This window comes from Uloborus diversus, chromosome 3 (assembly GCF_026930045.1).
Source record: "Uloborus diversus isolate 005 chromosome 3, Udiv.v.3.1, whole genome shotgun sequence".
NCBI lineage: Eukaryota > Metazoa > Arthropoda > Arachnida > Araneae > Uloboridae > Uloborus > Uloborus diversus.
In genome coordinates, this window is record NC_072733.1 from 114,124,337 (window position 1) to 114,141,630 (window position 17,294).

Below are 17,294 nucleotides of genomic sequence, written 5' to 3' on the forward strand. Positions count from 1 at the left end.
TTCAGACAAAAAACTCTTGTCTAAACCTAATTACGATTGCAGCCATTAAGTAAGAAAAGGAATAAAACCGTTCATTTATTTAAACATTTTTTTTTTGCTCGTTTTTAAACAGCAAAAGGCTTCTCCTGCCTGTACCAAATAAATTAATATTTTGAATGTGTGACATTTTTTCTTTACTTCCCGTGCAGAGAAACTTTAGTCAAGGAATGGTAAAATTCCCCATCACTAACTTTTACTCGAGAACATAAATCCTAATTTTGTGATCGCTGGTTTGGTTGTTGAGCGAAAGTTAATAGATTAACCCACAGTTCCTCTTTTGATGTTGCCAAGAAATATGATCTCTCTAAATAAATTCTTGGCGTTAAGAATTTCCGCATTTACTCATCTCAGGAGCGAGGCAGAAGCGTAGCAAAGAAGAAAAAAGAAAAAATCGGCTTTTCCCTCATCATACCCGCATTTGAAGCTTAATGTAAATAATTTTTGTTTTCATTTTATTTTTTACTTATCATTCGAAGCTGCTTCCCACGGCTTTCCAAATTTAGTCGAGTTTATATGAAAGTGAACTTTCATTTAAAACACGCCCTAATTAACGAGAAAAAAACTATTTAAGCCCCTTAAATAGCTTTTCCTTCTGAGTTCGAATCTTAAGTGACGGACGTATATACATCAGAATTTCAAATTAATTTATTTTCTGTTTGGATACAAATTTTAACAAATCATGGTAAGCACCCGTTGATATTTATATTATGCTAATTACTGTGTGTGTTGCTGTGAATTTTAAATTTACTGAATTTCATGATTTTCTTTACACAAAACTATGCATGTGCTTAAGTAACAAATGATTATTTTTACCTGCAGAATCAGTTGAAAATAATTAAAAGACTAGAATTTTATGGATCGTTTAACGGATGTTTATGCATTGAAAAAAAAAGTAAAGATGTATAATTGTAACTTATACTGCAACAATTACAATGTGTTTCATTCCATAAAATATGCGAAATAAAATAAACGAAGTTTCAGAAATATGATTTCAGTTTAAAATATGTTGCTTCTGGTTTACTTTTTTTATGTTCCTGTCAACTAAAGCTATAACTTTCTGAAAAAGACTGCTGAAAATTAGAATTTTTACTTTTTTAACGGAAAATATTGCACTTACATGTTTCATGCTTTATTCTGTTTCATTTAAAACAATCTACAGTCATGAAGAGTCACAATCCGCGTTTACGATTGCAGCGTTTGATCAATAAAGAGAGACATGGGTGGGGGGGGGGACGATAAACTACTATTTTTAATACATATGTATAGTAATTATAGTAAAATTATATTTCATCTGAATGTGAACTAAAACTAAATTCGAAGTATTATTTTAATAAAAGCTGGTTAAGAAATTTTTGATGTTAATAAGTTTGAACAATTTCTCAAAGACGAAATAGTATTCATTTACACATAAATCATTGCACTTACATCCTAATGCGTAAAGAAGCCAGTTTCAAAGTTTGAGTTGCTTTCTGATGTACATTGGAACTTTTGAATTACAATATTAAACCATTCGTATGTCTAGTTTTGATGTTTATTTACTTATTTTGTTTCTTAAATATTGCCCGGTTTAAAAATTTTAAATGATTAACTTGCAAAAGTAAATGAAACCGAGAGAAAAATAAAAGTAAAATGTATGAATAAAAATTCGAAGCAACTTAAATGAAAATTGTTTAAATGAGCAAGCGTTTTACATTTCCAAAGTTAAACTTTATAAACTTTTTTCCCCACCGAAAAAAAAAGGAAAGCATTGAGGACGGTTTATTTAATTCGGATCATTGATTTTTTCGAGGGAATTAAAACAGGGCGGAGGAACAGCTGCTTACTGTATTTAGCAGTAAGTTACCGCCCCTAAGCCAGGACTAAGGCAGAATTGCCTTAGGTATATTGCATGTAGCTGCTTACTGTGATTAAATCATCAGGATCGGAATCAAATCAGAAAAAAAAAATTGTTTAAGTGTGAAGAATATGAATTTCTGTGACACAAAGAATGGACCGTATTACATTGGTCTACAAATTTTTTTTTTCTTTTTCTGTCTTAAGGACTTGATTGCTTGACATAGGTAGTAATTTTCAAGCTGAATTAAAAAATGTAAACCATTTTTCTCCATCACGTAAGGATTTTGCGTGAAAAGGCAATGCAATAGTTTGCAAAAGTTGCACTTACACCGAGAAAATCGAGTAATGTTCACCTTACCTAAAAGATGTGATTTCAGCTTGTACAATATAATTTGCCTCTGGAAAGTCCTATATAATGAAGTCCAGCAATAATCCGCAAGCATGCTTGTCCTTTCTTGACAAGTCTTTTTATTACTGAAATGTCCTGATCGAATCGACCATCATGTTCATTGCTACAGAGGCCCCTGCTTTTGGAGAAGAAATCCACTTAAGAGTGAAGAAAGTATTTTTAGAGACATTTTGTAGTTTAATTCTTCAAATTATTTAAGCATCCCATCCACTGAGTAACGTACATAGCACTACAGAGAGCATAGCAGAGATAAGAAGATTCGCACTCCGAAAATATAACACTATGTTACAGTTATAAAAAAAATCTTATGGGGGGGGGGGGGCGCACCGAGGCCTATGTACACTATTGCATCTACTATATCTCTGCAACTTGATTTCAAGTTTCATAAGAATTTTCCTTCGACATCCTTGATAGAAACACATTCACGTTTTTCTTGTTCAGTGTTCCTTAAAAAAACAGTTTTTTAATTTGTGTTAACGAAAACGCTTTCTTTAATTTTCACATCACTAAATTTGGGAGAGTTCTATTTTCAGTACAAAGAACATTTCAATATTTTCCGTAGCCTTCATAAATTTTTTCGTTAAACTTAATTTTATGTTAAGATTTAGAGTTATATTTTCCGCATGAAATTTTCATACTCAGTAACTTGCATGAAACTGTCTTCGTATATTCGCAACCTTCCTTTATATTGGTTGCAGAATTTCTCCGGAGACCCTCTGTGGCAATGTGATAACTACTTCTGTTTAGCTTTTTACGATACTTTACGATACTTTTTTCAAAAAACTAAAATGACCACTAATTTAAGATCGGGCGGGAGAAATTTTTATGTTTTTCTTTCTTTTTTTAGATTAAAAATCGTGTTGTAAAATCGAAGTAGATACAGAAAAAACGTAAAGATAGAATACTCACTTTATAATATTGTAAGAGCACCTTATTTTTTCGAATTTCGCGAAAATTTAAGCCTTGAGAAATATTCTTTTCTTCAACTTTCGGTTCTGCTGTTCATTTAAAATTCGCGAAACTTTCAGCTCTCAAATTCACCGATATCACCATTTTTACGAAAATTATAGCTCGCGAATATAAGTGTTTTTACAGTAGCTGAAAAACTATACGTGATGGCAAACTTTTGATAGCAGATATGGATTCCTCTTGCGAAAGTAGGGGAATGGGGGCAAAGTAAAATAGTTAAGATAACTTACTTTTTTCAAAAAGAGCAAAATGGAAATTTGTATTGAAAGTTACAATACATACAGATAGAACAATGCATTTTTTCTAAAACTTGCGTTGAAACATTAGTTTTTGCTCTTGGCAGAAAATTCGTAAATTTAAAAAAAAGGGGGGAAAGATTTTCACTTTAAAGAATCATGGGGAGAAATGAAAAATGAAATATCTTCATAATGAAATATTTTCCTGTTAATTATTACAAATATTTTTGATTAATCAATGAATGAATACATAAATGAGTAGATAATGAAGCAATGAATGAATAAATAAGTTAATTAATTGATAAACATGTGAGAATATTAATAAATTAGTGATTAAAACAGGGAATGAATAAGAAAATAATAAAAGAATAAATAAAATAATAAATGAAGGAATATAAATAAAGTAATTAAAAAATAAGTACGCAAGTGATTTTATATTTATAAATAATTTAATAAGTGAACAAAATGAACTATTTCACTTTGCCCCATCCACTTTGCGCCACGTGCACTGAACTAATCGTACAAAGCATTTAAAATAAAAACAAACTTAATATTAAAGAAATAAATTCTGCACCGAATATTAGTCGGTGCCAATTAATCCTTAAAATGTTGATAACAAGAACGTTATCATTTTATAATCTCCAAAATAATTTTTGACATTCAGCACAATATTACAATATGAGACTCAATTTTTTGAAAATTGCCTGTATTATCATGTGCTTTTATCTTCGGAGATAAACTTTTTCCTGACTCGGAATAGAATACATGTGTTACTACATAGTTAAAATATTACCAGATAGGTAGGTAACAAAAAACAGAGCAAATATTTTACCATTTCACTTTGCCCCACATTCCCCTACTTCAGGATATGTAAAAGACTAGCTTGGGACAAAACATGAGTTTAAAGTTTACCAGTGTTATTGAAATGACACGTTGCTAACTTGCTTCAAATGGGTATTGGGAAATACCACGAGTGATATTTTTCTTACTATTCCCAAAAAGAAAAGTTTTAAGTTCAGTTTTATTACCACTACACGAGTAAAATATTTTAGTGGAGAGATTTAAGCTTAAAAGCGAAGCGTAAAAAATTAGGAAATTTAAACAATTTCCCGGTAGCCTGGGATTTCTAAATTGATATATGCAGTTTTCGTGTTCAAACTTCAGTGAGACTAGATTGTCATGCTATTTGTAGAATGTAGAAGTTTATCCTACAAACGAGAAAATGGAATTCATTTGGAATTGATAGATGACTAATTATGATAAAAATTGAACTTAGAAATTTAAAAATCGTTCGCTTGGTAAAATTATTTTGGTTCTAAACCAATGCCTTTTTGAAGTGCAAAGGCTGTATGCCGAAATTTCACTTAAGAAAATACTTGATTTGATTTTCAGTAGAACTTTATTCTGTTTAATTCTAAAACATTAAAATACCACCGCTTATTGTTATCGTATAGTTAATAATATCAAGGCCTATATCCCATCGATACATTTTTCAAGCTGAATTGATCTCTTTTTATGACAACCATTTCGTTTAAACGTTATCAATTTTCAAATAAATTCACAATTAAAAAAAAATCTCCAAATTTAAAATTTTACTTTGTTCTCCGCCAAAAAAAAGGTAAAAATAGAGATAAAGAAAAAAAATCAAATTTTATGAAAAGTAGACGAAGATAATTAATAAAAGATAACACCGTTTGAATAATAATCGATGGAAATACTTCTGAAAGTGTACAGCTAACAAAATCCAAGATATGCATAACACTTTTCGAATAAAAAAGCATGCTTTTTGTTGCTGATAGACTAATTAGTCGGGGGAATGTCTGAAAGGCATTTTTTTTTTCAACAGCAGAAATCAAGAACACCTTTTGTAGGTTATAGTTTTGAAACGCAGTTTATGTTTACCCTTCGAGAACTTTAATGAGCGATAGAGGAACAAATATTTTGTCAAAAAACTGCTAAAATGAACAGAAAAAAAGTGGAAAAGTTCTGGAAAGTACTAACAGGACTGTGTAAATCCTTTATATAAAGAATTAGTTAATGTAAATATAGGCTGAGTGTTGAAGTTTTTTTTTTCTGAAATAGATGAGCGTAATAATAGATATTCGTGTGTCTTGATTTTATAAGTTAGCGATGATCGTTCATTAATATCAATCGCGTTGTACCATTTAAATACCGATGTCATTACATTAGATGGAGGTTAATGTATACACATCACATTGAAAATATTTTGCAGACAAAACTATTTTCTCTTTAATTCCAAAAATTGCTTGCCGCAAATATTTTGAATTACCAGAAAGTGAAGTTAAGATTTAAATATACATTTACTCTTCATTCCAAATATTTTATTTTAAACACGAAAAAGAAAAAAAGCCTTCTTTATTTTGTGTTTTGCCGTCTGTTTTCAATTGATACTAACTCTTATAATGACTTTTTATACATTTGTAAATTGATTAGGTCTACATTCAGTCCTTCTGTTTAGATTCAACTTATTAAAATAATCTTCGATCTTTCAATTTCTACGTGAATAGCTAGTTGAGGGTTTTTTTTTTTTCCATAATTAGTTTTATTGTTAGAAGAGATAACATGAAAAATTCACTTAAATTGAAAGATTTATTGCACTTAGTACCTGTTTAAATTCATCGAAAATATGGTATACCTACATAAAAAAAAGTATGTAATAACATTTCCTTTAGAGAGAGGAAAGCATTTGAATAAAAAAGCACACACAGTGTAGGTTTGTCGAATTTTTTTATAAGTTCTTTAAAAATTGCAATAGTAAACAAACGCCAAGTGTTGAAAATCACTTGGGAGAAAAAAAGAGAATATCTTCATTGTCTAATTACAAGTATCTCAAACACAATGCAGGTTTTTATATTTAGCTGCCTTGAACCGCCATTAGGCTCATTAAAATGGGAAACTGCTGAGGGCTGGCAATAGAGCCTGCGTTATACAATATCAGTCGAAGGAGGGATGAACGGACTCGAAACATTTGTTTATTTAATTTTATTGATTTATTTATACGTTGAAGGCCAGTGGCTCAGTAAGTAGCGCTTCGCGCTTCCACGCCACAGGCTCGGGTTCTATTCCCAAGTTGGGCATGGTTGACTCAGCCGTTCATTCTTTCGATGGGTCAGTAAAATGAGTACCAAGCGTACTTGGGAACAAAACATTTGGGGTTCCGCGTTAGGATGACCATCTGCCTTGCACCCCTGGTCAGGAAAACTGAGTTACGGACTTGGTCCTCACAGGCAGTCCTGCCACAGTTTAGTTTTTATTTATACATTATAGCATTATTATTATTGTAATATATTTTTAGTTACAAAAACTAATGAAGAATTTCAATAAAAGGGAATATTTTTTTTTTCAAATTTGAAATCATTCGGTCCATTGCATTGTATTATAACATACGGTGCAAAAGATAAATTTAAAAATAGCGCTTAGATTTGTAGTTAATTTCAGGGGAAAAAAATCACCCTGACGTAAATGAGCGATTTACGTGAAAAAATTTAGCTATTTTGTTGTGCGTGAGAAAAATTGGAATTGATGAATTGAAAAGACATTTTTTGAAATTCAAACAAAAAAGAAAACTTGGGTATTCAGTAATTAGCAAATAAGAACTTATAAATGACGCTATAAAAAGATAGCGTCATTTATAAGTATAATATATATAGACGCGTAATATATATAGACGCTATAAAAAGTTAAGCATAAATTTTTAAATTGAAAAATAAAAATCTCTTGGATTTTGTTTTGCTTTTGCAACTTATGATCAAGATGAAAAAAAAGGAGGGTTTTTTTTTTTTTTGGCAAAATCGAATAATTTTTTTTTATTTCATCATTTCCTTTTTTTTATTTGCACCCCTCTCCCCCCCCCTTTTTTTTGAAGGGTGATGTATTTTCTGTTTTATGGGTGCAGAGATTTGTTAGGCAGTTAAAGTAAAAATTAAAATAACTACGGGCGAAAGGAAGATAGAAATAATTAGTAGTAATGTTCAAAATTCATTCAAACGATATGTTTTATAAATAATCATGTATGAATGAAACTCGTTCAATCATTAACTGTTTCACGAGTTCTTGAAGACTTAAATACAGTCAAATTATCTTAACCGGCATTCCTTCTCACAAATTCAGACATTTCTTTTTGGTAGAAACTTTTAAAACTCCAGTTGTTAATTCAGGTTATCCTCACACACGCGCACAAGTTTTCTTACTATGCACCTACTCTTGATGTTAGAATTTGTCTCCTCTGACTCTGTTAATAAGGAGTTTTATTGTAATTCATAAATTGATTTTATTATTTTAGGGCACTTATTACTAACAACCACAAAGCTGTAAGTGTTGCGATTAATATATTTTCTTAAACACAGTGCTTCGGTTTTCACGGAACCTAAGTATGCATTGCAGGTCCGCACAGTCTATTGTTGTTTCAAATATTCTGAAGATTAAATCAGTTAAGAATATAACCTTTGCGTTTTGAGAAGGAAAAAAAAAGAATAACTTTTTGAACAGCTATCCCAGCCCAGTTTCACAAGAAAACTCTCCATACAAATTGCAAGAATGCCTTTTACAGCTCCAGGATGAAGAAATACTTTTAATACTAAGACTGCTAAATTAATAAATCCAGCGTACTTGGCCTTCAATAAAAGACAAACTACCAAATCTTTTCTGACACATCATTAGTTTAAAAACTCTGGTCAGCTTTAAATTTTAAGTATTTAATACAAAAAGATTTCATTTTAAAACCAGTGAATCACAGTGCATTGTAACAGAAATCTATATTTAAGATATGCTGTAACATTCTTAAACCGTCCAGATGATAGGTTTTAGTATTTTAATGGTTTATGCAGGGTGACGAAGAAAAAAAAGAGAAGAAAAAGAAAACCAAAAAGAAGTCTGATGCTCCGCAAGAAACCGATGCAGCACAAGGGGAAGAAGCTCCTCCTACTCCAACACCCGAAATAACGGAAGCTCCAGTAGAAGTTGCCTCCTACTCCAGCTCCTCCTCCTGTTGAAAAGAAAGTATCTACGAAGAGAAAAGCTCAAAGATGCGGTTCCAATGTTTTTGCAATGTTTACACAAAGGAAAGTTCAAGAGTTCAAAGAGGTATGATAATATATATATATATATATATATATATATATATATATATATATATATATATATATATATATATATATATATATATATATATATATATATATATATATATATATATATATATATATATACAGTGGCTCCCAAAAGTGTTCGTACACCTTGAAATTTTGTAGTAAAATTAAAATAACGACAAACTGAATTCGAATATGAAGTTCAATTTTTTTTTCACACCATTCCTATGCCATTCTGAATAAAACCCAGTAGTTTTTTTTTTTTTCCAAAATATTGCAAGATTTTATTTTTGAAATTTGTCAAAAAGCGAAGAGACAGAAAAAAATACGCCACAAAAGTCATAGTATACTGAAATATTTTCGAATAATTCATGATTAAAATTATCATATGTGGTTTTTTTTATTATTTTTGAATTGTAATGACAGTGTAAAGTCATTTGCCTTTATTTTTTTTGTTTATTTATTCCCTAATATTCTGCTTATTATTTTAAAATGGCAGTTATGCGTAGAAAATAACAAACACGATTCGAAATTTGATTTTTTTCCCCTCACAGTAGACATAAATTGATTTAAAATGTCTCTAAATTAGTTAATTTATACCATTCTATAGTGAAGTGCTTAATAAAATGATTTAAAGACAAGAATCGGATCGAAAACAAGGTAAGAAAAGGTCAACTGGAAAAGTTAACTAAGCGTGATCGGAGGTTTACAGTTAAAAAATTATAAAAAATACACAGTTGAGTGCTGAAAAAGTTTCTGCAGAAGTGAATGAAACATTTTATGTTGAATTTTTACCTAAAAGTGTTTGCCAAATTCTCTGATTAGCTGAATTAAAGGGGAGCTCTTCACGCAGAAATTTTCTTGCTCGTGCGAAAAACAGTAAGCTTACGCTTTTCGTCGTAAAATCAATGATGAATAAGCTCAAAACGTTTTGAAACAACGTCTTACTTATACATAAAAATAAATTTAATATTTTGAGTTAAATTGTTGTATATCTGTCAATAGAAGAAAAAAAGTTAGGAATTTAATCTTAAGAACTTAGTTGAATCAGTTAATCAGGAAGGTGAAGGTGTTCTTGTGTGAGGGTGCATAACTGCATCAGGACTTGGGAATTTAGAATTTTTAGAAGAAATATTGAATCATGCTGTTCATTTAAATATTTTTAAAACAATTTTAAACTATTAGCCCAAAATTTGGTGATCAGAAACAACTTTGTTTTTTATCAAGATAACGATAAGAAGTAACACGTTTGCGTTTGGTGCCTCAAAAATTGTCCTTAAACTTAGAAATGTCTCCTCAATCGCTAGATTTAAATTTAATGGAACATATTTGGAGATATCTGGCGGCTAGAATACGAAAATACACCATTGAAACGAAAAGCGAAGTAGAAACAGTAAGATTCGAAGAGCGGCTGAACACTTACTCAGAAATTTCATAAAAAAAGAAAGAAAAATAAAATGAAATATATTCCCAGACGTTTAAAAGCTATTGTTGATACTGCATGATATTCTACTAAATAATAATTTTGTAAAAAGTTAGTTTATTAACTAATTTTTTGACATTTTTTCAAAGTGTACGAAGACTTTTGTGAGATAAAATTTCCGGTACTTTTTGGTTTTTGATTTTTAAAAAATTAAGTTTTAATGTTTCATTAAAAATTTTCGTGTAGTTTTGTTACAAATAGATCATAGATTTTATAATTAAATACCTATTTCGAAATATTAATACTAACCAATGCATGGGACCTATTTCATTGAAAGTCGTAGGTGTACGAACAACTTTTGGGAGCCACTGTATATATCCCTGAGCACTTTTTGAGGGCTTTCTTTCTTTCCTTATACTATGAATATCTTAAATTTCGGAGGGTTTAGATCTATTATTTTAATAAGATGTACGGTAAAAAGGAAAAAGCTTGGCGCCTACCGTTTCACACATACACATACAGTGGCTCCCAAAAGTGTTCGTACACTTTGAAATTTTTTAGTAAAACCAAAATAACTCGAAACTGAATTCGAATATGAAGTCCAATATTTTTTCACATCATTCCCATGTCATTCTAAATACATCCCAATGGTTTTTTCAAAATATTGACGGATCTTCTTTTCGAAATGGGTCAGAAAACGAAGAGACAGAGAAATAACACGCCACAAAAGTCATCGTACACTCAAATATTTTCGAATAAATTCATGATTAAAATTATCATATGCTGTTTTATTAATATTTTTGCATTGTGTTGACCCTTATAAGTCATTTGGCTTTAATTTTTTGTTTATTTATTCCTTAATATTGTGATTATTACTGTAAAGTGGCTGGTATTCGTAAAAAACCGCAAACACCATTCAAAATTTGAATTTTTCCCCCACAATAGGGATAAATTGGTTTGAAATGTCTCTAAATTAGTTAATTTATTTGTTTGTATAGTAAAGTGCTTGATAAATGCTTTAAAGAAAGGAATCGGACCGAAAACAAGGTAAGAAAAGGTCAACCGGCAAAGTTGACAAAACGTAATCGGAGATTTAAAGTTAAAAACTTTATGAAAAATACACATTTGAGTGCTGTAAAAGTTTCTGCAGAGTTAAATGAAACATTTTACATTTAATTTTTACCTAAAATTGTTCGCCAAGTTCTCTGATTAGCTGGATTAAATGGGACCTATTCTCGTAGAAATTTTCTTGGTCGTGCGAAAAACAGAAAGCTTATGCTTTTCGTCTGAAAATCAATGATAAATAAGCTAAAAACGTTTTCGAATCACGTCTTACTTACAGATAAAAATTAATTCAACATTTTTGGGTAAATTGCTGTATAACAGTAAGTAGAAGAAAAAATTAGGAACTTAATCTAAGAACTTATTTGGATCAGTTAATCAGGACGGTGGAGGTGTTCTAGCGTGAGGGTGCATAACAGCATCGGGACTTGGTAGTTTGTAATTTTTTGATGAAATAATGAATCATGCTGTTCCTTTAAATATTTTAAAAACCAATTTTGAACTCTTAGCCAAAAATTTGGTTATTGGAAACAACTTAGTTTTTTTTATCAAGATAATGATAAGAAGCACACGGTTTTCAACGTTTGCGTCTAGTGCCTCGAAAATTGTCCTAAGGTTTAGAAAATACCCCCTCAATCTCCAGATTTTAACTTAATGTAACGTATTTAGAGATATCTGGAGGCTAAATTACAAAAACAGGGCTTTAAAATGAAAATAGAGCTTGAAACAGTAAGACTCGAAGTATGGTTGAACACTTACTCAGAAATTACGCAAAAAAAGGAAAGAAAAAGAATGAAATCTATTCCCAGAGGTTTTAAAGGTGTTATGAATACCCTATGATACTCTACTAATTAATAACTTAATCAAAAGTTAGATTATTCAATAATATATAGACATTTTATAAAGTGTACGAAGACTTTTGTGAGATAAAATTTCCGGCACTTTTTGGTTTTTGATTTTTAAAAAATCAAGTTTTAATATTTTTAAAAATCTTTTCATGTAGTTTTGTTGAAAATTGATCAAAGATCTTATAATCAAATACCTATTCTGAAATATTAATTCTAGCCAATGGATTGGGGCCTATTTCGTTGAAAGTCGTAGGTGTACGAAGACTTTTGTGAGCCACTGTATATATATATATATATATATATATATATATATATATATATATATATATATATATATATATATATATATATATATATATATATATATATATATATATATATATATATATATATATATATATATATATATATATATATATATATATGTATATATATATATATATATATGTATATATATATATATATATATATATATATATATATATATATATATATATATATATATATATATATATATATATATATATATATATATATATATATATATATATATATATATATATATATATATATATATATATATATACATATATATTAGGGTGGTCCTTATTTATATGGGAAAAAAGAAATTTCGGAATTCAACAAGTGACGCCCCCTAGTTTTGTGACACTATAATAAAGAGTAATCAGTGCAAAATTTGAACTCGATCGGTTAATAATAACACGTGCCCCTAGGACGGTGAACTTTAACACTTTTGATAATTTTCCCACAAATCTTCGAGTTTTTATTTCCTACCCCGTACATCGTTTCTCCTACGTTTGTAAAATATTTTTACAGCGGGGTAGCACTAAAATTAATCTTTTTAATTACTTCATATCGTCTAAAGATTGTACACTGAATAATAATGAAATATTGCTTCAGAAATTTGACCTTAATCGTACGCTTTTCTCAATGTATCTCAATCATGTGCATTTTTTTTTCGATAGTCTTGGAGTGTCTGTAAAATACTAAACTGCTTTTGTGACTCATATTTGGTAAATTGATTGTGAAATTCTTCGTATAATTGTGCTCCTCTTTCAGTTGTATCATTCACAACTTTCAGCATTTTAACGATATCTCTTCCCTTTAAATAGCTTTCTTCATTTTGCCATGAATCAGGATCAAATAGGAAAACATCTTTTGGTGTTTGTAACATCAAACAGTTTTATTGATTTGTAATTGATTCTATAAAGAGGAAGATCTTTACTAAGAAAGTATTCCAAATCATCTACTGTTATTTGAAATTTTTTATACAGTCATCAGACACAGATCTTCCTATTCAGCAAGCAGTTTTTTTCTTCAATGTTAATTCCTTCATCCAATACGGACAAAGCTACTAGTTCATCCCCTAAGTACCATAAGTGATTTATGAATTTTTCAATCACTGCTTCTGCTGCATGTTTGTCATCATTTTGTACGCTGCAGGTTTTTCAGACACTAGACTTTATATTAATTTAAAAGGCCTAGAATGGGTTGCTGCGAAAAACTATATCTTCCTACAACATTTAACTGTTAAACAGCATTTACGGGCAATCTCTTCATGTAGTGTCAATTTAAATTGCCTCCTAAATATATCAATTTTCAAACAATAAATTCCTTTTGCCACCCCTCTGGCTCACAGATAAGCTCCAGGTTGACGAAAACATATCCCTGTAGGAGGGAGGACTTCACCAAGAAATATTATTACACGGTATTTTAATTCTCTGTAATATTTCTTAATTCCGCTTTCTATGAACAATAATATGTCATCCAATTCTTCTTTTAGAATTCAAGTGGTATGTGTAATTTTTGAATTTTGAAGCGCTTAAATAATAGAATATCGAAGTCTAGAACTAAGAAAGGCAAGAATTTCTTTAAAGACACTCTGCAGTACGATTTTGAGTGCATGATGATAGCAATACAAATGCAATATATCACCGTTCAGCTTTTGCTCTAAAACATTACATGCACAATTTATACGGCCGGTATTGTAAGCCGCTGTATAAAACACTACAGCTTGAACAGTTAGCAATAAAGAGCAATCATCTAAAATATCATATACAACTGAAGAAATGTCTCAGAAATTCTAAGTAGCTGTTCAACATTGGCACTTGAAGCTATCATGGTAAGCCTATCGGCGTTTTTTTCCAGTTACATCTGGATGTAGCTTTGTATCCCAGGGAATAACTAAAAAATCTAAATTTAAATTCATGAAATCTGATTTTACCTCTCGAAGATTTTCTCTTGCTCTCTTAAGGGATGTATGATTGATCAAAAGGGTATATTTGGATTTAAATTTACTGCATCTACATTGGCTGTTAATGAATGAGCAGCATCTTTGTCCCTAATATGGCATTTGTCTAACATTGATGAAATGCAAGCAGATCTCAATAGTTGTCAAGTTTTTTTGCGTTGTGGTAGACCGGGTATAGAAAAAAGGTTCAACAGGTTAGGATAGATACCCATTTCGGTTTCTAAATCTTGTGAATTGCAAGAGGAATTTGATGATAATAAAAGACTATGTACTGAAATAGAAGATAGTTTAAAGTATAGATTTTTACATTATTCCGATCTGGATTTTTTTTTAAATTTATATTTTAGATATGGAAAATAGAGTTTATTTTTATGGTAAGGTAGTCGAGGATTTTTCAAAATTTTAATTATAAGAATGCATAAACATTTAAGTATATAACTAAAGAACAGCGAATTAAAATATAATTTTCATTACTTATATTTATAGCAGGGAAACCTAGTGACCCTTTTTGCCGCACCTATTACATACACAGAAAATTTTCTAAATCAACACCCCCAAAGCCTGGAGGAGGCAATTTGTTGTTGTCAAAAATCATTCATTAATGGCCTAGGCCATTCATTAATGGCCTTTAGAATCCCTTGTGTCCATCTTGGTGGAAAGAAATGTTCCCCTATCGCTTGGTTTGAAACGAGCGTGAACAGCGGTATGCCTCTCCCAAGGTCATTGGTGTACATGTACCCTATGTAATATGTAAAATTTTACAGAATGAAAGTGAGAGAATGGTTGGTCTGGAAGTAGCAACATCTATTGAGGTTCAAAATTACTTTAAATATGAAACCTAGGAATATTTTAACATAAAAATGAGAAAATCCGCAATTTTTTCTTTAAAACTTAAAAAAGGGGGCTCTAGGGGCACGTGTTAATATTCATGGATTGGCTTAAAATTTTGCATGGATCATTTATTTGTATAATGGAACAAATTGAGGGGGCGTCGTGTAAAATATCTACAACTTCGAAAATAAGGACCACCCTAATATATATATATATATATATATATATATATATATATATATATATATATATATATATATATATATATATATATATCACATGATGCAGGGCCGCGCCGTCCCTATGTGCAGGGTCGAGCGGGGCACGACGGAGCCAGGGTCAAAAAGGCGCCAAGCTCTACCGTTCAAAAATGTTCCAAATAAGGGAAAAATAAAATCCCACCTAAAAACTAAAATTTTCATGAAGTCCCATGGTGACGGTGAAATTATACTGCTCATTGAAACATGCAATCCGTCTCGCTACCTATCTATAGAAGGAAAAATGATAACTTTGTTGTGTCTAAACATGCTAAAGCACTATCTTCTACACTGAAAATACGTGATGTTAATTAATGCATACATTATCATTTTTCGTCCTGTTGTGGAGCCGTAAATGCTATTTCGGTATGTCTATAGTACATAAGATTGAGCATTCGAGGTGCAACAAATTTGCTGTTCCTCATTTTGGTTCTTGTGATGAATATGTTGTATTATAATTTGTGCAACGTGTCTTTTTGTGATTTTTGACTACAGTTTGTGATAATGCGACTGCTTCATGTTATTATACACAAAAAAATACGGTAAGCACACTTGCATATTATTTACTTGTGCGTAATATTTTTGCATTGTAGACAACAATTTACGCTAATTTCTTAGTTCCAAAAAGTAAAGACTTGACCATAATTACTCGATTCTTTCTCTCTCCTCCCCCCTCCTTTTTTCAACTATTTGTGCATAAAATTAATAAGAAGGGCTTTGGACAATGTATTTGTTTTAGATATTAAATTCAATGCCTTTTTAACGATTCCGTATTTTAGATTTATTGCTTTTGCCGAAAAGGATTTCAGTTTCAGATTTTAAGGTGGATTATAATACTCCTCATTATTATACTTCAATTTGAAAATACAATGAGTACCCTGTTATCATGTTTTGACAGACATAAAAATTTGGTTAACTTTATTCATCAATTAGAGAAACATTTAGAGCTGTGTTGGCTTTGATATTTGAAATATTTTCTTTTTCCAAAACGCATTAGCATATCAGATGAGCTACTGAACTTGAAATAACTTCGAGATATGAAGTAAAAACGTACACTGTATTCTAAAATTAAATATTTACACACTGTTTTTTAAATAAATTAAATTTCAAACCTATTTTTTCCGCATTATATTTGACTACAAAACCTCACTCCAAGTGTTAACTAGATTTTTCTTGAACGCCACTGCATTAAGACACTAAAAAGACATTTGCACGACGGCACCGATGAGGCTTGGCACAGGCCTGATCACATGAGATACATTTAAAATACAAATTCAAATAAAATTGAAAGATTAAACACAAAAATGTACTGTAGTGACAGCGCAAAGCTGCTAGAAACAAAAACAGTACAAACATATTCAAGAAAAACAAGAACTAGAAATTGTAAAATGCCAGAACACAAAAACCACACCATAACGAGATAAAATGAAAAACGTGAACAAGGGACTGATACGTCGTCAGGGGGAAGACCAATCCCTTTACTCACAAGGCTCTTTCTATTTAGCACGAGGGAAGGTCCCAAACACATGCTACCTTAACCTACTAACCTCCATTTTGCCAGGCGCTAAACTATTAATTGACTTATCCATATGAAGTAAAAAAGACGAGATTTGCACTCAAAGCCAGCGCTAAACTGCTAGAAACTTTGAAGTGCAATATATATACATTTAAAACATGAGATACATTTCAAATACAAATTCAAATAAAATTGAAATACTAAACATAAAAATATAATATATTTTTCTGAAAAGCTTTAAAGCAAAGATAGCAATGGACGAGGTATATTTCAATACCATGTCCTAACCATATTTGGAAATTTATCCGCAAGGAAAAGAATTGCTATTCCTCATTTTCCATTAAATTTATTCTTGGAGGTAATTTTATTTCTTACCACACCCTGATATTGATAGTAATTTTTATGATTTCCATTTTTTTTTCTGTGTAATAAATATTTTAAATACATTTTAGAGTTTTTAATTTTCACTCGAATGCATTATATTATAT

The 17,294-nt window shown here is 30.4% G+C and overlaps 1 protein-coding gene across 1 annotated transcript in view; it reads left to right on the forward strand.

Moving 5' to 3' along the window:
- The first annotated feature begins 571 nt into the window (after window positions 1-571).
- The window catches only part of LOC129218023 (myosin regulatory light chain 12A-like), a 36,704-nt gene continuing 19,981 nt past the window's right edge, over window positions 572-17,294 (forward strand). The window contains exons 1-2 of the mRNA XM_054852202.1: window positions 572-721; window positions 8,337-8,592. Of these exons, the coding sequence (XP_054708177.1) occupies window positions 8,557-8,592 (36 nt within the window). The 5' untranslated portion in view covers window positions 572-721; window positions 8,337-8,556. The remainder of the gene's footprint in view (window positions 722-8,336; window positions 8,593-17,294) is intronic.